The sequence below is a fragment of the Mustelus asterias genome, chromosome 9 (genome assembly GCF_964213995.1).
Source record: "Mustelus asterias chromosome 9, sMusAst1.hap1.1, whole genome shotgun sequence".
Taxonomy (NCBI): Eukaryota; Metazoa; Chordata; class Chondrichthyes; order Carcharhiniformes; family Triakidae; genus Mustelus; species Mustelus asterias.
The window spans coordinates 3,920,612-3,948,439 of NC_135809.1; the positions used below are offsets into that span (position 1 = coordinate 3,920,612).

General features: G+C 45.0%; 1 protein-coding gene across 2 annotated transcripts in view; it reads left to right on the forward strand.

Moving 5' to 3' along the window:
• Positions 1-1,121: 1,121 nt before the first annotated feature.
• Positions 1,122-27,828, forward strand: part of gnptab (N-acetylglucosamine-1-phosphate transferase subunits alpha and beta) — a 76,743-nt gene continuing 50,036 nt past the window's right edge. The window contains exons 1-8 of one of the 2 annotated variants that reach the window (XM_078219526.1): positions 1,122-1,251; positions 7,223-7,423; positions 9,766-9,851; positions 11,261-11,380; positions 12,761-12,799; positions 14,941-15,146; positions 16,427-16,491; positions 24,117-24,251. In XM_078219526.1, the coding sequence (XP_078075652.1) occupies positions 7,295-7,423; positions 9,766-9,851; positions 11,261-11,380; positions 12,761-12,799; positions 14,941-15,146; positions 16,427-16,491; positions 24,117-24,251 (780 nt within the window). In that variant the 5' untranslated portion in view covers positions 1,122-1,251; positions 7,223-7,294. Of the gene's footprint in view, positions 1,252-7,222; positions 7,424-9,765; positions 9,852-11,260; positions 11,381-12,760; positions 12,811-14,940; positions 15,147-16,426; positions 16,492-24,116; positions 24,252-27,828 lie in introns of those variants that run through there. The other variant, XM_078219527.1, reaches the window with a different exon arrangement.

Consider the following 27,828-nt stretch of genomic DNA (forward strand, 5'->3'; position numbering starts at 1 on the left):
CACCCACATTGCTGTGACTCTGGAGTCAGAATGGATAAGCACGAGATTTCCTTCCCTCAGGGATATTAGTGAACCAGATGGGATGTTACAACAAATGACAAATATTTGTCATGGTGATCTTTTGATTTGATTTGATTTATTATTGTCACATGTATTAGTATACAGTGAAGAGTATTGTTTCTTGGGCGCTATAAAGACAAAGCATACCGTTCATAGAGAAGGAAAGGAGAGGGTGCAGAATGTAGTGTTACAGTCATAGCTCGGGTGTAGAGAAAGATCAACTTAATATAATGAGAATAAAAAATAGAAATAGAAGTTAGGCTGGGGACAGCTCGCAAGAAGTCACCAGTAAACTTTTAATTCCAGATTTTTATTGAATTCAGATTTCATCCGAGTCCTCGGCATTACCTTGGGCTCTGGATTAATAGTCCAGTGACAATGCCAATATACTATTGCCTCCTACTCTGTAAATGGGTGCTTAAACATTGGTAAACAGGTAGACTCAAAGAGTCAAAGGGTCATCTGGACTTGAAAGGTCAGCTCTTTTAACTCCTTACAGATGCTGCCAGACCTGCTAAGATTTTTCAGTGTTTTCTCTCTTTTGGTTTCAGATTCCAGCATCTGCAGTAATTTGCTTTTAACCAGGGGGACTAACTTTACCAATAAACCCCGCCCACAAACCAAAGCTTCAGAGACCTGTTTGTCCATGCGCATTCCCGGGTTGTTGGTGTGCCGGCCGGAGCGCACGCGCGCTGCCCGGGTTGTTGGTGTGCCGGCCGGAGCGCACGCGCGCTGCCCGGGTTGTTGGTGTCCCGGCCGGAGCGCACGCGCGCTGCCCGGGTTGTGGTGTGTCGGCCGGAGCGCACGCGCGCTGCCCGGGTTGTTGGGGTGCCGGCCAGAGCGCACGCGCGCTGCCCGGGTTGTTGGGGTGCCGGCCAGAGCGCACGCGCGCTGCCCGGCGGTGTTGGTGTGCCGGTCAAGGCGCACGCGCACTGCCCGGGGGTGTTGGTGTGCCGGCCATGGCGCACGCGCGCTGCCCGGGGGTGTTGGTGTGCCGGCCATGGCGCACGCGCGCTGCCCGGGGGTGTTGGTGTGTCTGGCATGGCGCGTGCGCATTTCCCGCGGTGTCCGGGGCCCGGTCACGTGCCTTGTGGTGGCCGGCAGCCGGGTTAGAATGCTGGCGCCGTTTGAATGCGGCGCGCGGGCAGCTTCGGTTAGCCTGGCCTCGAGCCCAGCGGTCAACCGTCTGAGGCAAGTCTGCACACACCAAACTCTATCTCTAAATACAATATTGTCGCTGCAAACCCGTCCCCGACTCGGCCTAAGGGAACTGCTGAAAGGATTGTGTGGAGGAGGAAATGGCGTGGCGTGGCGGGGCTGGGGGGAGGGGGAATTGGCGGGGCTGGGGGGGGGGGGGGGAGGGGGAATTGGCGGGGCTGGGGGGGGGGGGGGAGGGGGAATTGGCGGGGCTGGGGGGGGGGGGGGGGGAGGGGGAATTGGCGGGGCTGGGGGGGGGGGAGGGAGGGGGAATTGGCGGGGCTGGGGGGGGGGAGGGAGGGGGAATTGGCGGGGCTGGGGGGGGGAGGGAGGGGGAATTGGCGGGGCTGGGGGGGGAGGGAGGGGGAATTGGCGGGGCTGGGGGGGGAGGGAGGGGGAATTGGCGGGGCTGGGGGGGAGGGAGGGGGAATTGGCGGGGCTGGGGGGGGAGGGAGGGGAATTGGGGGGAGGGAGGGGAATGGGGGGAGGGAGGGGGAATTGGGGGGGAGGGAGGGGAATTGGGGGGGGGGAGGGGGAATTGGCGGGGCTGGGGGGGGGGGGGGAGGGGGAATTGGCGGGGCTGGGGGGGGGGGGGGAGGGAGGGGGAATTGGCGGGGCTGGGGGGGAGGGAGGGGGAATTGGCGGGGCTGGGGGGGGGGGGGGAGGGAGGGGGAATTGGCGGGGCGGGGGGGGGGAGGGAGGGAATTGGCGGGGCTGGGGGGGGGGAGGGAGGGGGAATTGGCGGGGCTGGGGGGGGAGGGAGGGGGAATTGGGGGGGGGGAGGGGGAATTGGCGGGGCTGGGGGGGGGGGGGGGGGAGGGAGGGGAATTGGCGGGGCTGGGGGGGGGGGGGGGGGGGAGGGAGGGGGAATTGGCGGGGCTGGGGGGGGGAGGAGGGGGAATTGGCGGGGCTGGGGGGGGAGGGAGGGGGAATTGGGGGGGGGAGGGGGGAATTGGCGGGGCTGGGGGGGGGAGGGAGGGAGGGGGAATTGGCGGGGCTGGGGGGGGGGGGGAGGGGAGAGGGGGAATTGGCGGGGCTGGGGGGGGGAGGAGGGAGGGAGGGGGGAATTGGCGGGGCTGGGGGGGGGAGGGAGGGAGGGAGGGGGAATTGGCGGGGCTGGGGGGGGGAGGGAGGGGAATTGGCGGGGCTGGGGGGGGGAGGGAGGGAGGGGGAATTGGCGGGGCTGAGGAAGGGAGGGAGGGGGAATTGGCGGGGCTGGGGGGGGAGGGAGGGAGGGGGAATTGGCGGGGCTGGGGGGGGGAGGGAGGGAGGGGGAATTGGCGGGGCTGGGGGGGAGGGAGGGAGGGAGGGGGAATTGGCGGGGCTGGGGGGGGGGAGGGAGGGGGAATTGGCGGGGCTGGGGGGGGAATTGGCGGGGCTGGGGGGGGGGGAGGGAGGGAGGGGGAATTGCCGGGGCTGGGGGGGGGGGAGGGAGGGAGGGGAAATTGGCGGGGCTGGGGGGGGGGGGGGAGGGAGGGAGGGGGAATTGGCGGGGCTGGGGGGGGGGGGGGAGGGGGAATTGGCGGGGCGGGGGGGGGAGGGAGGGGGGAATTGGCGGGGCTGGGGGGGGGAGGGAGGGAGGGGGAATTGGCGGGGCTGGGGGGGGGGGGGAGGGAGGGAGGGGGAATTGGCGGGGCTGGGGGGGGGAGGGGGAATTGGCTGGGGGGGGGAGGGGGGAAATGGCGGGGGGGGAGGGGGAAATGGCGGGGCTGGGGGGGGAGGGGGGAAATGGCGGGGCTGGGGGGGGAGGGGGAAATGGCGGGACTGGGGGGGGGAGGGGGGAAATGGCGGGACTGGGGGGGGAGGGGGGAAATGGCGGGACTGGGGGGGGAGGGGGGAAATGGCGGGACTGGGGGGGAGGGAATGGCGGGGTGCGGGGGGAGAATGGCGGCACTGGGGGGGGAGGGAATGGCGGGGTGCGGGGGGAGAATGGCGGCACTGGGTGGGTGATGTCGGGGCTATGGGGGGGGATGGCGGGGCGGGGGGGGGATGGTGGGGCTTGGGGGGGGGAGAATGGCGGGGCTTGGGAGGGGGGAGAATGGCGGGGCTTGGGCGGGGAGAATGGCGGGTCTGGGGGGGGAGAATGGCGGGGCTGGGGGATGGAGAGGACTGAATGGCAGGGCTGAGGTGGGGAGGAGGAGGGAATGGCAGCGCTGAGGGTGTGGAATGGGGGCACAGTGGTTCGCACTGCTGCCTCACAGCGCTCGATTCCTGGCTTGGGTCACTGTGTGGAGTTTGCACATTCTCCCCGTGTCTGCATGGGTTTCCTCCGGGTGCTCCGGTTTCCTCCCACAGTTCGCAAGATGTGCAAGTTAGGTGGATTGGCCATGCTAAATTGCCCCTTAGTGTCTCAAGGTGTGTCGGTTTGGGGATTAGCAAGTCGGGTAGGTGTCTGGATTGGGGGAGTGTGGAATGGTGAGGTTTGGAGTTGTTAAAGAGGGGGAAATTGCAAGGCCTTGGGGTGGGAAGAGGGTGGAATAACAGTTCAAGGGATGGAGAGAATGGCAGAGTCATTGTGGGAAGAAATGGTAATGAGTTATTGTTCTCGTAGTCATTCAGTGCAGAAAAGGCCTTTCAGCCCTTCGATTCTGCACAGACAATACCTACCACTAAAGGCACACTGATCCCATTTTCCTGCAATATTGAATATTATATTTCAAGTGCTCATCCAAATATTTTTTAAATGTAAGGTTTCTGGCCTCGACCTTCCCAGGCAGAGTATTTCTGATTCCCACAACCCTCTGAATGAAGAGGTTTTTTCTCAAATCCCCTTTGAACCTCCTGCCCTTGCCCCTTGTGGCTGACCCCTCAACCAAGGGAAACAGCTGCTCCTGACTCACCCTGTCCATATCCTTCATAAACTTGTACACCTCAATCATGTTCCCCCTTAGCCTTCTCTGCTCTAAAGAAAATAATCCAAGCGTATCTAGTCTTTCCTTATAGCTCAAATGCTCCATCCCAGGCAACATCCCGGTGAACCTCTACCTCGGTAAATTAAGGAATGGGTGAATAGTAAGGATGGGGGGAGGTGAAAAAATGAGGTATGGCCCGTGGTGGAGTAAGGTCTCGCTGTTCAGTCTATCAATTCCTGCGCAGTTTAAGGCTACATTAGCATTGTTACTGCTCTGCGTGCCTGGTCTTACCAAGCTGAGCATTGGTGGCAATATGCTGCAGAAAGAGCTCATTACTTTCTGCTTTTCTTTTGAACTAAAAAGGGAGGAAAAGATGACTGTAATTAAGAATTTAAAAATTAAAATACAGAATGCTATCACTGCGCAGCAAGTTTCTCTCTTTTAAATTTTTGCAACTGATGGATGAACTGTGCACAAAATATTAACCTACCTCTGCTCCTTAGCAATGCTATCAAGCCTGTGTTACATTTGAAGAATTTACCAGCTGTGTCCGCTTTTTAAATGTATTTTACATTAATGATAGCTGGGGTATAAAGAGTCCACAAGGTCTTAGGAACTCACTCTTTAGACACACATGTCTGGTTCAACACGGGAACCGATTTATGATCAAAACAGATGGATGACTGGCTCCTTGGGAGTCTGGATTGCTACATACTGGACATGGCTATTGCTGTATACCTTACCATGTCCCAATGGTAAAGCTATAGTTCAAATGTGCTATCGAATAGGAGAACCCAAGATTTTTCTTGAGGGTTTCATAAGTATGTTCTGGAGCTTCAGGAATTTGGAAGGTTTAAACCAGTGTTCCCAATATTGTGAAAATCTCAAGATGAATCTTAATGTATCTGGTTTAGGATCTATCTAGCAATGAGACAATGTTAAGAATGGACATTTCACAATCCTAGATGCCCAGAATTTAAACAGTACGAATCAGTAAATAGGAAATGTAATTGCAAGTGGAACTGAGTTTTGCAGAACTAGAAGGCCAGATCTTTAAATGTGGCCATTCCCCCAATTAACCAATGTGAGAATATGTAGCTAGGAAGTTGGCTGTGATTTATAGAACTATACAGTGCACAAATAAGACTAAACTGTTTGATTTTCTTCGCTCCCTGTATGTATGTATTCTGGAATTTTGCTTTACTGCAAAGCAGCTTTTACAGTCATGCTAAAGTTGCGATATGAGTTGAAGTTGGGTCTAACTTTTCTGTATAGTAACTACTTCAGACTCCTTGGAAGTCTAGTCTCGCAGCTCTGCTTGCAGCATAACTCCAGTGCAGTACCAATCCTGGTTCAAAATGTGCTCAGGGATTTGATCTAACTGTGTTGGATACACAGGACTCTCACCAGATGTACTATAATCAGCATCCTATCTGGATGTGTCACAGCTTGGTATGGCTTCTGCTCAGACCAAGACCGCAAGAAACTAGAAAGGGTTGTGAATGTAGTCCAATCCATCACGCAAACCAGCCTCCCATGCATTGACTCCGTCTACACTTCCCACTGCCTTAGAAAGGTAGCCAGCATAATCAAGGACCCCACGCGTCCCGGACATACTTTCTTTCACCTTCTTCCATCTGGTAAAAGATACAAAAGTCTGAGGTCACGTACAAACCAACTCAAGAACCGCTTCTTCCCTGAATGGACCTGATATGTTAAGCTGAATTTTCTTTTCAAACTATCTATAACGGCAATACTATATTCCGCACCCACTCCTTATGAGCAGTATGTTTGTCTGTATAGTGCGCACAAATACTTTTCACTGTATACTAATACATGTGACAAATCAAATGAAATTCTGACATCTGTGCTTTATAAACATTTGAAATTTCCCTGCATGTTTGGATAAAAGATTTTGAATTCCAGTCTTGCTGGAAAGATGGTGTTATGGTGTCACAAATTGCCAATCCAATTGTGGGTCTGAGATTGAATTAATACATTGGAAAGGGTACTGAGAAGGCATCAAGACTGACCTTCAGCATAAAAAGGATAAAATATAAATTAAGGCACTGGTTTATGTTGGCGAAATAAATCAAACTAATTTTCTTAAATAGGGTTATGGGATTTTCTGAGAATTCTTTATGCCAGTGATTTTTGATCCATTATCAATGAAAACAGGTCACCTTGTTGTTTGAATGTTTAGCATATCCTGCGGGGCAGGGAAATATAAAACAAAATAGGGGTGTTCCAAGTGCAGTTGGATGATAGAATAGTAAAGATGACAACCATGGTGTATTGTGCTTTGATGTGGCGAATAATCTTATCTCTAAGGTTTTTTTCAAATACAATGAAACGAATCAGCAACTTACAACTCATAATGTTTCGAAAGTTAGCAAATCTCGTAGATTATTTAATTATATTTGGATACTTCTGGACACAGCTTGTAAGAACATTCTACGTTTTGAATGTAGTTGGCCACTCTGCGACACTTACTTCTGAGATTGCCATTGATGCAGTTTAATATTGGTGTCAGCCTCAACAGAACTGGCTTATTGTACCTATTTCTAACAGCACAGCTCTGGCTCCCACTGAGTGACGTTAGCGAAGTACAACCCGAGTTATTTAAAACGTAGCTTGATTGATCAAGATTTGGCAGAAGGGAAAGAACCTGACAAGTGGTCGTGGCATAGTAAATATTTGAAAGTACATGCAGTAACTAAAAGGCTTGTTCTTAATTTTGCATTATATTTAGTCTGCTAAGTTATACTTATGATGTGGAGATGCCGGTGTTATACTTACACAGATACTGCATTTGTTGCATTTCACATCAATTTTTTTTTAGCAATTTCAATCCTGTTTTCATTCAATTTTGTGTACAGTGCATGTTTCTTGCCATTTGGGAAATGTGATTTTAATGTTTTTTCATCTGCTGTTTTCATGTTGCATATGTTTTTATATTCTGTTTGCTGAAAGGTGTGTATTTAACTTGTGAGCTAAGCTGGTATGAATGATTGTCAATCTTAAGCACATGCCACAGTGTTCGGGATGTTTCATTATGTTGTAACTCTAGCATATTTCAGTGTCGTTATATTTGTGTTCTTTTGTCTCTCCAGTGATCTGCCCTTGCTGTAGATGAGTTTGTGACTCTGGTTGCGTGTGTGCACCAGGAGTATGTCAGGTTGGCCATGATCCTCAATTCATTGTTGAAGTTGGTTCAGAGGCAGACCTACACCTGTCTGTCCCATCAGTATGGCCTTTACCTCTGCTTTGGAGGATTAGTGCTCATGATTGTATCTGCCTTTCAGTTTGGAGAGGTAAGTAACTTGTGAAATTATATATACCTATAAACCTAATAAGCCACTGTGTGCAGATTTGGCTGAATATACCACCCATAACTGCATAATTATTCTAGAGGTGCGACTCTTGTAGTTTTTGCAGCTGAATGTACTGTAATTTCAGTAATTAATTACAGAAATGTAGCATAGAAATGTGGGTTTTTATTGTTAGTTATGTAGCTGAAGACCTTATACTGATATCTCCCTTTTAGTTTCTGAAATATAAACAGAAAATGCTGGGGATACTCAGCAGGGCTGGCAGCATCTGTGGAGAGAGAAACAAGAGTTAATGTTTCAAGTCTGGATGATTCTTCTTGAATCCATTTGTCAATGTTCGTTTGATTTTTTTTGGACTTCTATATATTTGAAGTTATAGTGTTCCCCACATCATTACATAGCTCATAAATTAAAGATATGAACTCCTTTTGTGTACATTTCGTAGTTGTGAATTCAATGGAATCTTGACCACTTCTGAAATAAAAAGCAGGAAATGTTGGATACACTCAGCATGACTGGCAGCAGCTATGGAGTAGGAAACAAAGTTAATGTTTCAGATTAGTAGCCTTTTGTCAGAACTGGGCATCAGTTAAGAGGGATAGGCCTTGGAGGGAGGGCAGGTAGATTTACCTGATTAATACTGGACTCCATGTCAAAGTATGAGGAGAGGTTACACAAACTGGTTGTATACCATAGAATTTAGATAGTTAAAGTTTTCTTGATCAAAGGTTTCAAGATTTTAAGGGGAATGGATAGAGTAGATAGAGAGAAACTAGTTCTGCTCATTTCGAGCCTGGGATAAGGAGGCACAGTCAAAAAAATAGAGCAAAACTTTTCAGGAATAAAATTAGGAAGTGCTCTTTATACAAACAGTCATAGAAGTTTGGATATCTCATTTAAAAGTTTATTAGTGCCACAAGTAGGCTTACATTAACACTAAGATGAAGTTACTGTGAAAATCCCCTAGTCGCCGCACTCCGGCGCTTGTTTGGGTACACTGAAGGAGAATTAGCATGGCCAATGCCTAACCCAGTAAGAAGTTTAACAACACCAGGTTAAAGTCCAACAGGTTTATTTGGTAGCAAAAGCTGTGGCTTTTGCTACCAAATAAACCTGTTGGACTTTAACCTGGTGTTGTTAAACTTCTTACTGTGTTTACCCCAGTCCAACGCCGGCATCTCCACACAATGCCTAACCAGCATGTCTTTTTGACTGTGGGAGGAAACTGGAGCACCTGGAGGAGCAGATGCTAGATGAATTGTTAATTTGAAAACTTGAGATAGTTTTGGCAAAAAAAATTATCAAAGGATATGGGACAAGAGCAGGGCTATGAAGCTAGGTGACAGATCTGCCATGATCTCATTGAATGGTGGCGGAATGGGCTGAAGATGAAATGGCCTCCTGTTCTTAAGTTCCTATGTTAGGGTACAAAAGGATATCATTTTCTTAAAAAATCTTTCATGGGATGCAGGTGTTGCTGGTGAGGCCAGATTTTATCGCTCTTACCAAATTGCCCTTGAAAAGGTGGTGGTGTGCTGTCTTCATGTAGTTTAGATATATCTACAGTGCTATTAGGGAGGGAGGTCTAGGAATTTGACCCTGAGAGAGTGAAGGAATGGCAATATGGTTCCAACTTGAAAGGCTGTATGGCTAGGAAGGGAAGTTGAAGTGGTAGTGTTCCCAGCACATTCTGCTGTTTGTCCTTCTATGTGAGAGGTTGTGAATTTGGAAGATGCTGTTCCAAAAGTCTTGAAAATTACTGCAGTCCATCTGATGAAGGGAGCGGATGTTGACAATGGTGGATGCGGTATCTATCAAGCAGGCTGCTTTGGCCTGGATGTTGTAGGAGCTGTACTTATCCAGGCAAGTGGAGAGTACTCAATCGCACTCTACCACAGAAGGCTGTGGAGGTCAAGTCAAAATGTATTCAAGAAAAGAGATAGATAACGTTTTAGATTTTAATGGCACTAAAGGTTATGGGGAGAAAGCGGGAATATGGCATTGAGATAGAGGAGAAGCTATGATCATATTGAATGGCGGAGCAGGCCCGAAGGGCTGATGACCTACTCCAGCTCCTAATTTTTACGTTTATGTTCTACATATTGTTGAGTTGAAAAATAATCTATATTAGTAACAGTTGCAACCAATTCAATAAATTTGAGTAACATTGTGTAATTGTTTACAGCTCAGGAAATATTTAGTTCAGTCCCCATGCATTTGTTCCTTTAGGACTACTTTCTTATTAGGATGATATCGAACTGTACAGGAAAATGTTAATGTACAAAGCAAAAGAAAATCCAATTTTTCAATTTTATTCTTTCTAGGTTGTCTTGGAATGGAGCCGAGATCAATATCATGTCATGTTTGATTCTTATCGTGATAATGTAGCTGGAAAATCTTTCCAAAATAGGTAAAGTACATTAGTTTCCGCTGCTTCTTGATTGCTTGGTTAGAACATTTCAGATTGCAAATGCAAGGATTAAACTTGTTACAACTTGTTTGGAGGCTCACAACTCTGTAAACCTGTTTGATCTCCCTTATCTGTTTTAGATAATGGGTTTGTTGAGCGGTTTATTGGGTGATTCGGTCATCAAGGAGACACATCAGCTTGTTCTTTAGCACTGAAAATAATGCACTTTCAGAACTCATGGCCAGACGAAAATGCATCTGTTTGTTGGAAATGGGTGAAAGGAAGATGTGAACCTACATTTAGTGCATAAATACATGTATGGGTTAAATTGGAACTTTAAAGGAGGACTTGTATTTATATCACAGCTTTTATGACCTCAATGTGCCAAAGTGCTATATAGCCAATTAAGTACTTTTGAAGTGTAGTTATTGTTGTGATGTAGGAAATGCAACAGCCAATCAGCAGACAGCAAGCTTCCACAAACTGCAGTGTAATACTGATCAGGTAATCTGTTGGTTGAGGCATACATATTGGCCAGGACACCTGGGAGAGCTCCCTTGCTCTTTGAAATAATGGGATCTTCCACTTCTACTTGGAAGGAGAACCTTAGTTAATGTCCCATTGGACGACAGTGCCTATGACATCACAGTCCCCCCTCAGTACTACTCCAAAGCATAGCCTAAAATTTGCAGTTCAGCCTCTGGAGTGTGACTTGAATCCATAGCACTCTGACTCAGACAAGATTGCTGCCACTAAGCCTCAGCTGATGCCAGTTGCTGTGTAAGGTGGTTTTAGCTTTGCACCAATAGACGTGCAGTTTAAAATTGGCAAGCATGGAGACCGTACAGGTGTTGGATGCAGAAAAAATAAAGTTCACAATGTATGAATGGTTTGAGGGTGCGTTGAAAGCATTTGGTAAGAATGGAAAACAAGGAGATTTGCTTAGCATTTGTCAGTGCCATTCCTGACATAATAAGGATAGCTTTGATCTCCAATGTACCAGGATATGTTAATTGTTGAAAGAATGCTTCAGGCAAGGTATTCAAATTTATTAGAACTGAGCTAACAAAATTTGTATGTGCAGCTTTGTTACCTTTGCTTTAAGGAGAGAACAACTTCTAGGTTGTACTGTAATTAGACTGCATCAACTGAAATGTACTTAAAATGATTGACCTTGCAGCCCTTTCAGTTACAGAAAAGAAGCTGAATTGTCAGTCAGTTTAAATGCTTGTCAAAGTTGATTGCACGATACTGTATATGGAATCTGTGTGAATGTATTTTACAGTGAGGGTTTTTTCAACATGCCTGTCGGACAAATGTGAGTTACAATATCTGTTATGCAAGTATATATTTAGTTAATTGGAACAGAATAAGATTAACTACTCTAATACTATTTTTGTATATATTAGGTTATGTCTGCCAATGCCAATTGATGTAGTCTACACATGGGTGAATGGTACAGACCCAGGTTTACTGAAGGAACTACATGAAGTGAGGGAACAGATGAAGAAAGACCAGCGTACATTGAAGTGTGTTTTTCTTCCAATTTCTGAATTTTTTTGGCAGTGGTTTGCAAATTTTGAATTCCCCTCTTTTCACTGCCCAGTCTTCTGTATAGATCTGAGATAAGTTATGTTACTGGACTAGTAATCAGTGAAGCCTGGACTAATAATGCAAACTAATAGTTCAAACACTAAATTTGAGAGTTTCAAATTAAAGGGACCATGAAACAGATGGATTGTGGTGAACCAATTATTTCACTAATGACCCTTAGAGAAAGCAATCTGCTTGCCTCTCTGGTTTGGGACTCTGCACCAAACTTGTTGACTCTTAGCTGTCCTCTGAAGCTGCCTAGACAGCTGCATGAGGTAATATTTGCCAGAGACATCCCCATCTGAGAATAAATTAAAAGGATCAACCAGCAGCAAGTACTGTTAAAACTGAATCAGATTCAATCCAATCCCTTGGGGTAAATGTGGAGCTTAAAGCCTAGTATATCTTTTCAACCGAGGCAGGTAAGTTCAAATGACAAAGCCTCAACTTTGGATTCATGATTATCTGAGGGAATGATTTTCTTTAAGGGTCAGCATCAATACCTGGGGAAGGACTCCCAACTTACACTGAAAAAATAGACCTGTTAAATTATAGTTAAAAGTTTTGGGGGGAAAGCAGTTCTTTAACTTACTATGTATAAGGTCTGACCCTAGTCTGTGCAATCATTTTGGGAGAATAGTCATTGTTCTCAATGCGACTCAATTAAAATCAACAGAAGGTATGGCTTTAAAATGGCATCACTGTAGATACCCAGCTGCGAGCAAGGTTTCCACAGGTTCAAATGGTCACCCCAGATCTACTCTAAACCTAGCCTGCTGCTGCAGGGAGATTCTGGGATTCACAGCACTACTCGCTGTTGATTATGTCACGAAGCAACCTAGCCTAGAACAAGACCATACCCCATACCTCCTTTGAATTAAAAATTCTTGATTTCAACAAAAGACGGACACTGAATTTTGGTCAGCTTCTTTACAGAACTTTGAATAGTGGTATCAACCTTGCCTTCACCTTTCACTATCAATAAAAATCTGTATTTAATATTTCACACCGATGTATTTTAAAGTACAAATAGACGGAACACTGCTGTGAAATGATCTGTGGCAGCAGTCACTGGTGTGGAAGTGAGTTGTGTTCCAGTAATTTTCATCAGTGTTCACATTTCAGGGTAATGACCATATGATTTTTAAGAATGTTTCAAATTAATAGCAGATCTAAGAATAACATTTATGGTAGTCTTTATAGTATAAATCCAGGGTACTGAGCCTTTGGTTATGGCCTCAGCTACTATAATCATTTAAACTAAATAGGTTCTTCAGTTTTTGCTATTAATAAGTTAGCATTTTCTTTTTTTTTAGGGAAAGTCTTGGAAATGCTACAGAAGCCACTAAAAAAAGGTAATTAGCTTGTATTTGATGCTAAACTTCAAAAGACCTTTGAAAAGTTTTTTGTGAGTTGCAATTTATTGTGTTATAACTGGTTTACAGTATGTATTTTTATCACAGTGTAGGTTTAACATATTATGAATAAGTAGGACAGGTAATCAAGTTATTGAATGCCAATTGCAGTTTCTTAGCTTTGACAGATCCTGATCTTTGGCTCAGAGGTTATTGGAGATGGCTCTGATGTAATTGATTTCTATTCTGTGACACTTGAGAAGATTTGACAGTCTTTGGACACTTGAGAGTGTCCAAACTTTTTCTTAGTAAACTAGCAGGCGACATAGTGAGGAGCCTTTTGGTCACGATCAACATCCTTGGGGGTTACTATTGACCAGAAACTGTCTGGACTAGCCATATAATACTGTGGCTACCAGAGCAGGTCAAAGGCTAGAATCTTGCGGCGAAGGAGTGTAATGGAATACTCTCCAGTTGCCTGGATGAAAACATCTCCAATAATACTCAAGAAGCTTGACACTATCCAGGACAAAGCAGTCCACTTGATTGCTACCTCTTTCACAAGCATTCGATCCCTCCATCACAGACAAACAGTGGCAGCCGTGTCTACCCTATAAGATGCACTGCAGGAACTCGCCATGGTTCCTTAGGCAACACTTTCCAAACCCACGACTACTACTAGCCAGAAGGACAAGAGCAGCAGGTACCTGGGAACACCACCACCTGGAGGTTCTCCTCTAAGTCACTCACCATCCTGACTTGAAAATATATCGCCACTCTCTCACTGTCACTGGGTCAAAATCCAGGAATTCCATCCCTAACAGCACTGTTGGTGTACCTACACCTTAGGGACTGCAGTGGTTCTATAAGGCAGCTCACCACCACCTTCTAAAGGGCAACTAGAGATGGACATTAAATGCTGGCCTAGCCAGCAATGCCCACATCCCATAAAATGAATAAAATAAACCAAAGAATAATTACAACACAAAATGCTGTATTCAAGACAATTTTTATACTTTATTTTCCTATGAATCAATCATCCGTAACCTTTGAGTTCCATAGTGTTGGATTTGCGGGGGGTACCACTGTGCTGAGGAATTCCTCTCGGAAATTCACAGGTAAGGATTTTGTACGAGCAATTGGCCAGAAGCACAAATTTCCTCTGGGCAATTGCCCTGTACTGGGAACCATGTAAAAATGTGATTTAAATTGCAAACATCAGATGAGTCCTGTTCTGATACACAAATAATTACCCAGAAAAAGTTAGGCTTAAAACCTCTTCTGGGTAACCATTGTAAAGGCCCAGACTGACTCCGTCCTACAGAACATTCCACCTCTTCTCTCTTCCCCCCTCACCCCCCCACCCCCCCCCCCCCCCCCCCCCCCCCCCGTCCCCACCCAATCCCCCTGCCCCCAACCTCCTACCCTGCCAGGCCTAAACATCTTCAGTTGCTTCACCAATGACCTTCCTTCCATCATCTGCTCAGAAGTGGAGATGTTCGCTGATGTTCCACAATGTTCAGTACCATTCAGGACTCCTCAGACACTGAAGCAGTCCATGTCCAAATGCAGCAAGACCTGGACAATATTTAGGTTTAGACTGACAAGTGGCAAGTAACATTCACACCACACAAGTGCCAAAGATGACTCTCCAACAAGAGAAAATCTAATCACTGCCCCAGAATATTCGAAGGTGTTACTGAATCCCCCACGATCAACATCTTGGGGGGTTACCATTGACTAGAAACTAAACTGGACTAGCCATATAAATTTTGTGATGACAAGGACAGTTCAGAGGCCGAGAATTCTGCAGCGAGTAAGTCTCCTCCTGATTCCCCAAAACCTGTTCACGATCTATAAGGCACAAGTCATCTGAGGGCTGCTGGCGCTGCTGTGGAAATGAAAACATCAGTGCAATAGGTTGTCTTATTGTCCTGATTGAAATAGGAATGTAAAGTACTAAATTGATTGGCAAAAGGGTTAAATCAAATTTGCCTGCAAAAAAACTAACAGTAGATACAAATATTTTTAATAAAACTGAAGGGACTAAAGCAGTGAACATGGAGTAGGAAATGTCTTTCTTACTAATTGGCACATTCTTTGTTAACAACACTATATTAATGCAGATTTGTTGATTACAGTGAGAAGCAGCCAGAATGTTTGTTGTCACAATGTGTGAAGGGACCAATGATCGTTTTGGATCCGAGTTTGCCAGCAAACATTACAGTCAAGGAACTGCCTTCACTCTACCCTTACTTTCAAGCTGTCAAACATGTTTTACAAATCCCAAAGCTAAAAAACCCATCGTCCAATATTACTGTAATTATGTTTGATAATCAAAAAGAAGGTAAGAATGGCTTTACACTACATGTAAGACTTCTGGTTTAAATTGATACACTGAAAAAAATGCCCAGTTCATTTGTAAAAAAACAGAAGTCAAATACATAGGGGACATAGATATGAGATTAAATGGAAAAGATTTAGAACAGTGCAAGCCAAATCTTTTTACATGGGTTTTGAAACTGTGGTATGTCCTTGGCAATTGACAGTAAGAGTTTTAAGAACACCAGGTTAAAGTCCAACAGGTTTATTTGCTAGCAAATGCCATTAGCTTTCGGAGCGCTGCTCCTTCAGCAGATGGAGTGGATATCTGCAGATATCCACTCCATCTGACGAAGGAGCAGCGCTCCGAAAGCTAATGGCATTTGCTACCAAATAAACCTGTTGGACTTTAACCTGGTGTTCTTAAAACTCTTACTGTGTTTACCCCAGTCCAACGCCGGCATCTCTACATCACTTGGTGATTGAAACAGAGCATGTAGACATTTGGATAAGATGCTAAATTGGGGCTACATCTGCCTGTTCATAGAATCCTACAGTGCAGGAGAAGGCCATTTGGCCCATTGAGTCTGCACCGAACACAATCCCACCCAGGCCCTATCCCCATAACCCATGTATTTTCCCTAGCTAGTCTCCCTGACACTAAGGGGCAATTTAGCACGGCCAATCTACCTAACCCGCATATCTTTGAACTGTGGGAGGAAACTGGAGCACCTGGAGGAAACCCACGCAGATACGGGGAGAATGTGCAGACTCCGCACAGATAGTGACCCAAGCTGGGAATCAAACCCAGGTCCCTGGCACTGTGAGGCAGCAGTGCTAACCACTGTGCCACCGTGCTACCCCACTATTAAAATCCCACTGAAATATTCAAAGATAAGGGAGTTCTGGAGTCCTGGCCAACATTCTTCCCTCAAGCAATAGCACAAAAAACAAATGAACAAGTCATTCATTTCATTGCTTTTGTGGGATCTTGCTTTATACGTTTGGCTTCATAGCAGCAGTGACTGAATTTCGAGTGCAGTTTGAACTGTATTCAAGTTTATTCAGATCCATTGCTGTTACTTTCTAAATTATATCTTTTGGCATGTGAAATGCAAATTAGGTGATGAACCCCTTCATAAAATTGCTGCTGCTGCAGCCAGCTCAATTATTCTTTTAAATCGTTCTACAGTGCATTTACATAATGGAATGCTTGTTTTGTCCAAAATAAAATAGATAAAGGGGATCACAGGTTTCAAATATATCAGGGAAGTTGCGAGATAATGTTTCAACATTTTATTTTAGTGGATGACGCACTTTCAGCAGTACAAAAGCAAAATGGTAAACGACTGGCATGGAGAGGCTACTTGGTAGGTTTTTGTATTTTATATTATTTTTATGATCGACTAACTACTTAAATGCATGAAACCAGTTAATGCTGAAGTAAATTTCTGGTTACTGATTCACTATATATCTTACTGTTGAGCTGCCTTTGATTTGTATGTCTTGATTTCCTTGCTAAGTAAAAATCCTATCAATATCAGTCTTGAACATTTCAATTGACCCAAAGTCGACAGTCTTTTGATGGAGGAATGCTAGATTTCCATTACCCTTTGTGAATGTGACTTCTTTATTTCACTCTTAAATTGTCTAGCTCTGATTTTAAGATTGTTTCTGCTTGTTCTGGATTTCTTCGTCAGAGGAAATAACTCCCCTGTATCTGCACAATTAAATCCTTTTAAACTTTAGTTACATCCCTCTCAACCTTCTAAGGACAAACAAGCAATGTTTATGCAACCTGTCCTCATAATTTAACCCTACAAACCCCATTCTGGTAAATCTGTCCTGCACTCCTCCAGATGTGCATCCAGAACTGAATGGAATCAGGTCATGGCTCTTGACAAGTGAAGTATCATTTCTTCTCCTTTGTATTCCAGCCCCCTTGAGATAAAGGTCAACATTTGTATCAGTCTACTAGCTTTTAGTGATTGTAGACGTGGAGACACATATTTCACAGTTTCTAGCCTATTTCCATTAAGAAAGTATTCTAATGTGTCTGTCTTGAAATGTATGGTTTCAGGTTTCTCCATATAGATCTCCCATCTACCGCTGTTTGGTCCACTCACTTAATCTATGTTCCATTGTATATGTTCCTGTGTAATTTCCTATTCCCATTTACACAACTTGCTGTGTCTCAGTAGGTGCCATCTGGATGCTTAACTCTTTATTTCTCCAACCAAATTATTGAGGGACTATGAAATCTGAATAAACTGATGCTCCCAAAAAAAACACCTGCAAAAATTGGATGCTTATTGAGAGACTTGCTTGGTAAACTAAAATAAAGGCTCCTTGAATGGAAACTTCTAACTTAAGAACTATGGGTATCCTTCAATGCATCTACTCCTTTTGCAGCTTGAGACACTGGACCACAGCCTGTTGATTGCTGTTGTATGTGGAACTTTTATTGAGTTATGATTACGGGGACTTTCCCTTACAGTTCGCTTCCTCTGATCCCTAAATTCTTGTGAGGTGTATGCAAATCAGTGTGAAGTTGTTGTGGGTTTTGTGAAAGCAATGACAGTTGTGGAAGAGGAACTGCTTTACTCAATGCCGATAACAGCTGGCGAACCATCCGTCATGTCTCTGGGATTAAATGCACTGTTTTATCCAAGAGCTGTTCCTCTGCAGCAATGGATATTGGATAAACAACTCCTCAATCTACTGAAAATGTTTATAGTGCATGCAATGACTATTTTGGAAATAAGTGCACCAAAACCAGGGAGGTCGTGGTGTAGTGATAATGTCAGAGGATGTGTGATCCAGAAATGATTTGGGGACAATGATGCAAATCCCACCATGGCAGCTGGTGGAATTTAAATTCTATGACTAAATCTGGAATTAAAATTTGGTTGAATGTTGTCCACTAAACCATTGTTGATTGTTATAACCCAGCTGGTTCACTAATATCCTTTAGGGACGAGAATCTAACCAAAGTAAAAGCAAAATACTGTGGATGCTGGAAATTTGAAATAAAAACAAGCAATGCTTGAAAACTCAGCAAGTCTGGTAGTATTTGTGGAGAAAAACAGATTTAACTTTTGAGTTCATAAGACTTTTCTTCAGAGCTCTTGTCTTTCTACATAGTAGCAATTGTACATTTGGAAGGTACTGTCTAAAGAGCTTTGGTGAGTTCCTGAATGGTGCACACTGCTGCCACTGTGTCTTAATGTGGAGGGAGTGAATATTTGCACATGGGATTGACATCAGTAGTAGGTAAATTATTGGAAGGAGTACTAAGAGATAGGATCTACAAATATTTGGATAGACAGGGACTTATTAGGGAGAGTCAACATGGCTTTGTGCGTGGTAGGTCATGTTTAACCAATCTATTAGAGTTTTTCGAGGAGGTTACCAGGAACGTGGATGAAGGGAAGGCAGTGGATGTTGTCTACATGGACTTCAGTAAGGCCTTTGACAAGGTCCCGCATGGGAGGTTAGTTAGGAAGGTTCAGTCGCTAGGTATACATGGAGAGGTAGTAAATTGGATTAGACATTGGCTCAATGGAAGAAGCCAGAGAGTGGTAGTGGAGGATTGCTTCTCTGAGTGGAGGCCTGTGACTAGTGGTGTGCCACAGGGATCAGTGCTGGGTCCATTGTTGTTTGTCATCTATATCAATGATCTGGATGATAATGTGGTAAATTGGATCAGCAAATTTGCTGATGATACAAAGGTTGGAGGTGTAGTGGACAGTGAGGAAGGTTTTCAAAGCTTGCAGAGGGATTTGGACCAGCTAGAAAAATGGGCTGAAAAATGACAGATGGAGTTTAATGCAGACAAGTGTGGGGTATTGCACTTTGGAAGGACAAACCAAGGTAGAACATACAAGGTAAATGGTAGGACACTGAAGAGTGCAGTAGAACAGAGGGATCTGGGAATACAGATACATAATTCCCTAAAAGTGGTGTCACAGGTAGATAGGGTCGTAAAGTGTGCTTTTGGTACATTGGCCTTTATAAATCAAAGTATTGAGTATAAGAGTTGGAATGTTATGGTGAGGTTGTATAAGACATTGGTGAGGCCGAATTTAGAGTATTGTGTGCCGTTTTGGTCACCTAATTACAGGAAGGATATTAATAAGGTTGAAAGAGTGCAGAGACGGTTTACAAGGATGTAGCCGGGACTTGAGAAATTGAGTTACAGAGAAAGGTTGAATAGGTTAGGACTTTATTCCCTGGAGCGCAGAAGAATGAGGGGAGATTTGATAGAGGTGTATAAAATTATGATGAGTATAGATAGCGTGAATGCAAGCAGGCTTTTTCCACTGAGTTTAGGGGAGAACAAAGCTAGAGGACATGGTTTAAGGGTGAAGGGGGAAAAGTTTAAAGGGAATATTAGGGGGGGTTTCTTCACGCAGAGAGTGGTGGGAATGTGGAATGAGCTGCCAGATGAAGTGGTGAATGCCGGCTCACTTTTAATATTTAAGAAAAACTTGGACAGGTACATGGATGAGAGGGGTGTGGAGGGATATGGTCCAGGTGCAGGTCAGTGGGACTAGGCAGAAAAATGGTTCGGCACAGCCAAGAAGGGCTAAAAGGCCTGTTTCTGTGCTGTAATGTTCTATGGTTTTATGGGATGCCAATCAAGTGAGCTTTGTCCTGGATGGTGTCAAGCATCTTGGGTGTTGTTAGAGGAAGTGGAAAGTATTCCATCACACTTCTCACATGTGGCTTGTAGATGGTGAATATGCTTTGTGGGATCAGGAGGTGAATTTCTTGCCACTGGATTCTTAGCCTGTAACCTGATCTTGTAGCCACGATATTTATATGGCTGGTCCAGTTCAGCTTCTGGTCAATGGTAACCCCAGGATGGTTGATAGTGGGAGATTCAATGATGGTAATGTCTTTGAATCTCAAGGGGTAATAGTTAGATTATCCCTTATTAGAGCTGATCATTGACTTGCACTTGTGTGATGTGAATATTACTTGTCACTTGTTAGCCCAAGCCTGGAGATTGTCCAGGTCTTGCTCTATTTGGACATGAACCGCTTCAGTATCTGAGGAGTCATGAGTGGTGCTGAAAATTGTGCAATCATCAGCGAACATCCCCACTTCTGACCTTAAATTGAAAGGAAAGCCATTGATGAAGCCACTGAAGATGATTGAGCTGAGGGGACTACGTTGAGGAACTCCTGCAGAGATGATTTGCAACTGAGATGATTGAACACCAACCATCGCAATCCCACCTTCCTTTGTGCCTCGGAGTCTTCGGGAATGTTCCCTGTGCAAACCAATCAGAGAAGAGAAAGGCAAGACACATTGAACGTTGGGCCTTTCCCAGATATCCCTCCGACCACCTCATATCCGGCCAATTTCTTTCAGTTTGGCCACCTGCTCCTCGTTCTCCACTTTGACCTTGGTCGTGCGTTCCTTGAATCCAACTAGTGGAGAGTTGTCCCAATTCCTATTGACTCCAGTTTTACTCAGACTCCTTGATGCTTCACTTCATCAAATGTGGCCTGGGTGTCCAGGTCAGTCACCCCACTTCACTCCTGGCGTTCACCACCTGCTACGGACACAGTCTAGCAGCTAGGTCCTTTAAGAATCAGCCAACTTGGTCTGTACTAGGTGCTACCGGCTCACTCTTGGTGATGAGCATTGAAGTTCCCCACCCAGAGTGCATTCCGCATCCACCTCCAAGTGGTGTTCAACATGGAGAAGTATTGATTGAAAGATGAGTGGTACAGGTAATCAACAGGAGGTTTCCTTGCCCATGTTTGACTGATGCTATGAGACCTAATGGGGTCCAGAGTTAATGATGAGGACTCACAGGACAACACTCTTCCACCTGTATACCACTATGCTGCCACCTCTTCTGAGTCCGTCCTGCTGGTGGACCGGGCATGTCACACTATTTGTAACCCCCACAGTTGCCTGGACCTGCAGAGTTTCACTGGCTGTCTTGTCTGGAGACAATACACATTTTTTTAGCCTGTCTTGATGCTCTCTCCACTCACGTTGTTTTGTTTCTTAAAGACTTGATTAGTTGTAAGTATTCGCATTCCAACCATTATTCATGTAAATTGAGTTTGTGTCTTTACATGCCCTGTTTGTGAACGGAATTCCCACTCACCTGAAGAAGGGGCTTGGAGCTCCGAAAGCTTGTGTGGCTTTTGCTACCAAATAAACCTGTTGGACTTTAACCTGGTGTTGTTAAACTTCTTACTGTGTTTACCCCAGTCCAACGCCGGCATCTCCACATCATGACTACCATCGACACCGCAAACTGCCAGCTCCAAGTGGAGAGGATCTCCAAGAAGATCGCGCATATCAACACAGACATCAAGTTTCTACAAAGATGCAAGAAAGCAGACAAGATACTGAAAGGACTACGGATCACGAACCCACTCAGGTCAACCTATAACACAGACTACGCTGAGAGACTTTGCCGTCGCACCTCTCTCACCCTCCTCAACCACCTCATACACCAACTCTACAGTAAACGCCGCAGCCTGGAAACCAAGATAGAGTCCATATTCTCAACTTGCGCTCAGGATGCAGACCAGCTGCGAAACTCTGCCAAGCAGACGAGACAAAGGAACTACGCCATCTACATGCACACCAAGAACAGGAAACTTGAGGAACTTGGCATCACCACCAGCAGCAACCAAGCCTCCCCCGGTACCACAGTAGAAAACAGCACCACTGCAGGGAAGTCCATTGTCAACTTGTCCGACTACACACTTCAACCAGATGAAATCGAAGTTCTCAGCCGAGGGCTAAATTTTTGCCCCACCACCAAAATAGACCACATCAGTCTCGCAGCAGACACAGAGGAATTCATCAGGCGAATGAGGCTGAGGGAGTTCTTCCACAAACCCCAAGAGGCCAACAGCGAACACAATGAACCGGAACAGCCGACAGAGAGATCCGCAGTGCATCCGAAGAGGAAAGAGTCGAATTGGACTCCTCCGGAAGGCCGCTGCCCTCGACTTGACATGTATGCCCAAGCCGTCAGGAGGTGCGTCAACACCAAATTCATCAGCCGCACTCACAAGACAGCCCCGAACATCACCCAAGCACAACGCAACGCCATCCACGCTCTCAAGACCAACCGCAACATTGTCATCAAACCAGCAGACAAAGGAGGGGCCATCGTCATATTGAACAGAACGGATTACTGCAAAGAAGTGTACTGACAACTAAACAACGAGGAACACTACAGTTACCTGCAGATCCGACCAAAGAACACACCCGTCAACTCAACACTCTGATCAAGACCTTTGATCCGGACCTTCAGAGCACCCTCCGTGCTCTCATCCCACGTACTCCCCGCGTTGGAGATCTCTACTGCCTCCCGAAGATACACAAGGCAAACACACCTGGCTGTCCCACTGTATCGGGCAATGGGACCCTGTGCGAGAACCTCTCCGGCTATGTCGAGGGCATCCTGAAACCCATTGTATAAAGAACCCCCAGCTTTTGTCGCGACACGACGGACTTCCTACAGAAACTCAGCACACATGGAGCAGTTGAACCAGGAGCACTCCTCGTCACAATGGATGTCTCGGCACTCTACACCAGCATCCCCCATGACGATGGCATTGCTGCAACGGCCTCAGTGCTCAGCGCCAACAACTGCCAGTTTCCAGATGCAGTTTTACATCTCATCCGCTTCATCCTGGACCACAATATCTTCACCTTCAACAACCAGTTCTTCATCCAGACACACGGAACAGCCATGGGGACCAAATTCGCACCTCAATATGCCAACATCTTCATGCATAGATTCGAACAAGACTTCTTCACCGCACGGGACCTTCAACCGATGCTATACAGTAGATACATCGATGACATTTTCTTCCTTTGGACTCATGGTGAACAATCACTGAAACAACTCTATGATGACATCAACAAGTTCCATCCCACCATCAGACTCACTGGATCGGGCATACCCAGGAAGGGTAATGGTGGAGTCTGGGCATTATCTGTAAGGTATGATTCAGACTGTTTGACTATGTCAAGTTGCTGCATGACTAGTCTGTCACTCAGCTCTCTCAATTTTGACACAATAAGAAGCCTCACAACACCAGGTTAAAGCCCAACAGGTTTATTTGGAATCATGAGCTTTTGGAGCGCTGCTCCTTCCTCAGGTGAGTGGAGAGTTGCATTCACAAACATGGCATATATAGACAGAGACGCAATTGCAAGATAATGGTTGGAATGCGAGTCTTTACAAGTAATCAAGTCTTTACAAATACAGACAATGCGAGTGGAGAGAGGGATAATCACAGGTTAAAGAGGTGTGAATTGTCTCAAGCCAGGAGAGTTAGTAGGATTTTGCAAGCCCAGGTCAAATGGTGGGGGTTACATGTCGTGTGACATGAACCCAAGATCCCAGTTGAGGCCATCCTCGTATGCGGAACTTGGCTATCAGTTTCTGACTCTGTCCCGTTTCAATGAGATCGCTTCTCAATTTTGACCCAAGACCCAGGTGGAGGATTTTGCAGGGTGAGAGAGTGGAGTTTGCCGTTGTTGTTTCTGATGCCAAGGTTGACGCTGGGTTGTCCATCCAGCTTCATAACTTTATTGACTATTTAGCGATTTGATATAACCAAGTTGCTTGCTCAGTCAGCCATTTCAGAGGGAATGACTCTGGAGTCACATGTAGGCCAGACGAGGTAAAGACAGCAGGATAGCCTTCTGTAAAAACATTGGTGAATTGGCTGGGTTTTTAGGACAATTCACAGTGGTTTCATGGTCATCATTAGACTTAATTCCAGATTTTCATTGATCGAATTCAAATTCCACCATCTTCCATAGTGGGATTCGAACTCGGGTCCCCAGAGCATTATCCTGCATCTCTGAATTATTAGTCAAACTGTGGCTTGATTTTTTGCTTGACTGTCAGTCTCTGCATCAGAAATCTCTCAATATTTCATAATTTTTATTTCTCAGTAACAACAAAAAATTAATAACAATTAACTTTGTTGACTAGACCACAGATAAAGAATCTCCTGGGTCAATCTTAATGCAGAATCTTGCTTTTCTGAGTGGGTTTCCAGCATCATGCAAAGAGGAGGAACAACTCCGAGCCAAGCTCCCACCAGTTGTTACTGGCAAAATGAAACAGGTAAGATCTGATTAAATTAATTGTTTTCGGACTGTATGGAAACTGGACATTTTATCTGAGATGTTTTTCCATTGGTTGCAATTGAAAACCAACTTGCTGCTAATACTATATTCTAGTGCAGATGTGTATTTTAAATTCAATTCACTCAATGTATCAGATTCTGGTCAAGATATGGGATCAGAATTACTGACTTCATATACCATCTTCCATACTTCCTATTTATTTAACTTCCATTCCAACACCACTGCTCTTGAAAATATAAGAGCATAGGAAATAGGAGCAGAAGTAGGCTATTCGGCCCCTTAGACTTGCTGTGCCTAGATCGTGGCTCCTCATCTACCTCAACTGTGTTTTTCATGTACTAGCTCCATATTGCTTGTTCTCTTTAATATTTAGAAATCTATTGATCTTTGTCTTGAACACATTCAATGATTGAGCCTTCACATCCCTCGAGGGTAGTGCATTCCAAAGATTCATCACCCTCTTGGAGAAGAAATTCCTCACCTTAGTTCCAAATGGCCTGGCTCTTATTCTGACTCTGGTTCTAGCCCTCCCGTCCAAGAGAAATGTTCTTCCTATGTTTACCCTGTCAAGCATGTAAGAATTCTGTATGTTTCAATGAGATCACTTCTCAATCTTCTAGACATTAGAGAATATAGGCCCATTCTGCTCAATCTCTCTTAATAAATCAGTTCTGCCATCAAAGTTTCAGTCTGATGAACCTTTGTTCACCCTCTGTGGCAAGTATATCCTTCCTTAGGTAAGGAGACCAAAACTATAAACAATGCTCAGGTGCAGTCTTACCAAGGCTTTGTACCAGGCCTTTTCAAAGCGACCTGCAGTGGATTGCAGGATGGTATAAAAAGGGTTGTGATTTTCTCCAAAACTCGCCTGACGTGGATACCAAGAACTGCACACTACTCTAAATGCAGCCAAACCCCATTGCCTCAACTTTTTACTCCATTAGAAATTATGTTTATGAGCCATACAGAGGATGGATAAAGTGAAGTACTGAGACCATCAGATGCATGTCCCAAGCAGAAGTAGAAGAGATTTTATAACATCTTCTGGCTGGAGAAGCCAACTTTCGTGCATCAAGAATAAAAACGAACATAATAGTAGCCTCCAACCTTAAGAGGCCACAATGGGCATGTCACTCTTCCCTGCACGCACACTTGGCACCAATCGCTTTGTACATGTATGCTTTTGGCGCGGTTTAAAGTTTTTTAAAGTTCAAAGTTTATTTATTATTGTCACAAGTAGGCTTACATTAACACTGCAATGAAGTTACTGTGAAAATCCCCGAGTCGCCACACTCGGTACCTGTTCAAGTACATTGAGGGAAAATTTAGCATGGCCAATCAACCTAATCTGCACATCTTTCGGACTGTAAGAGCAAACCGGAGCACCTGTAGGAAACCCACGCAGACACGGGGCAGAACATGCAGACTCCACATAGACAGTGACCCAAGCCGGGAATCGAACCCAGGTCCCTGCTGCTGTGAGGCAGCAGTGCGAACCACTGTGCCACCATGCTGCCCTAATTCACTGGAGGCAAGCTTCTTTTACTTGCGAGCTAGGCGAGGACTGTGGATATGGATCATTTCATGACAAGAAAGAGACAGCAAGAGACACTAATAGGCAGTGTGCCTGCTGGCCAGGATCTCTCAGAATCTGCTGGAGATAGCTGCTCCGGACAGGCCACAACAGGACAAAACAGTGCTACTGTTAGCTCGCTACAGAGCGGCAGAGCCTCCAGTGAACAGTCTACAAAGAAGAAACTAAAATCAGGAACAAAGCAGAATAAAGACAATTTCTTGAGGTATTGTTTCGTTAATTGTGCCAACGCAAATCAGGATGCAAAGGCAATGTGTTATGTGGGGGAAACACTGGCAAATACAAGTTTAAAACCCTCCAAACTGCAAAGACATCTGAAGACTAAGCATGGCAAACTTGAGAACAAACCTTTGGATTTTTTTCAAAGAATGCAACATGAATTGAAATCATCAGCTTAAGTTCTTGGCAAAAAAACATTGAATGACAAAGCGCAATTAGCCTTTTAAATGGTAGTTAAAGAGAAAATGCCCCACACTATTGCAGAGAGATTAATTTTCCCTGAGACATTAGACATGGCTCGCATGGTCCTAGATGAGAGGTCAGCTGAAAAACTGAAATGCATCCCATTTAGTGATAACACGGTGGCTCACCGAATTTCTGATATTGCTGAGAATTTAGAAGTACAGCTTATTTCTCATTTAAACTTAGCACAAGAGCTCTCAATACAGCTGGATGAAAGTACAGACATTACAGATTGCGCAACCTACAATGGCACCGTGAATGTTTTGAGGATATGCTGTTTGACATTGCCAACCAACATGCCTGGCGCACAGTTCTTTGAAGTTTGCATAGTCCCATTGTTGGTTGGAAAGTGCGGGGTTCGACTGGGTTAATCACAGAAGCATCACAAGCGATGGGGCAGCCAACATGACTGGGGAATAACTGGAGTTATAAAAAGAATTAAGGAAGCAGCTGGTTAGGTCATTGTTTGGAATCATTGCTTCATTCACCACGAGACATTGGCATTGAAAGGAATTCCATCTGATTTTGAAGTGGTGTTGAAAGGAACTAGTCGTGAATTTCATTAAATGTAGTGCACTCAATGCCAGGCTTTGAGTCTCTGTTCTGAAATGGGGGCAGAGCGCACATTTATTGTTCCACATTGAGGTATGTTGGCTGTCAAGGGGTTGGATTTGGCAGAGTTTATGAACAATCCATATTGGGTTTGAGAGTGACATACTCCAGAAATGGTGGATGCATTGGTTATGATTTTCCAAATTTCCTTAGTTTCTGGAATTGTTCCAACAGTTTGGAAGTTAGCAAATTTAACACCTCTTCAAGAAAGAGAGGGAAAGCAGGGATGAGAGGCCAGTTAACACATTTAGGGAATCATTAGTGTGATCAGAGTCAACATGGTTTTATGAAACTGAAAATCATATTTGACAAATTTATTGTATTTCTTTTGAAGATGTAATTAGTAAGGCGAATAAAGGAGAAACAGTAGATGTAGTATACTTGGATTATGAGCCCTGATAATATCCCAGAGATAATACTGAAGAATTTGTTCCGGAACAAGCTGCGCCCATAGCCAAGTTGCTAAATTACAGCTACACTGCTAACATCTACCTGGGAATGTGGAAGATTGCTCAGGTATGTCCCATCCACAAACAGCAGGGCAAATCAAACCAGGCTAATTGCAGCCCCATCAGTCTACTCTTGATCATCAAAGTGATGGAAGGTGTCATAAAGGTGCTGTCAAACGGCACTTATTAAACAAAAACCTGTTCACTGACTCTTTTTCTGGCTGATCCAGTCAGCTCCTGACCTCATTACAGCTTTCATCCGAACATGGACAAAAGAGCTGAATTCCAGACATCAGATGAGAGTGGCTGGCAGCACTTGACCAAGTGTGGCATCAAAGAGTCCTAACAGAACTGGAGTCACTGGGAATCGGGGGGAGGCAACCCTCCATTTGTTGGAGATATACCTATCACAAAGGGAGATAGCTGTGGTTATTGGT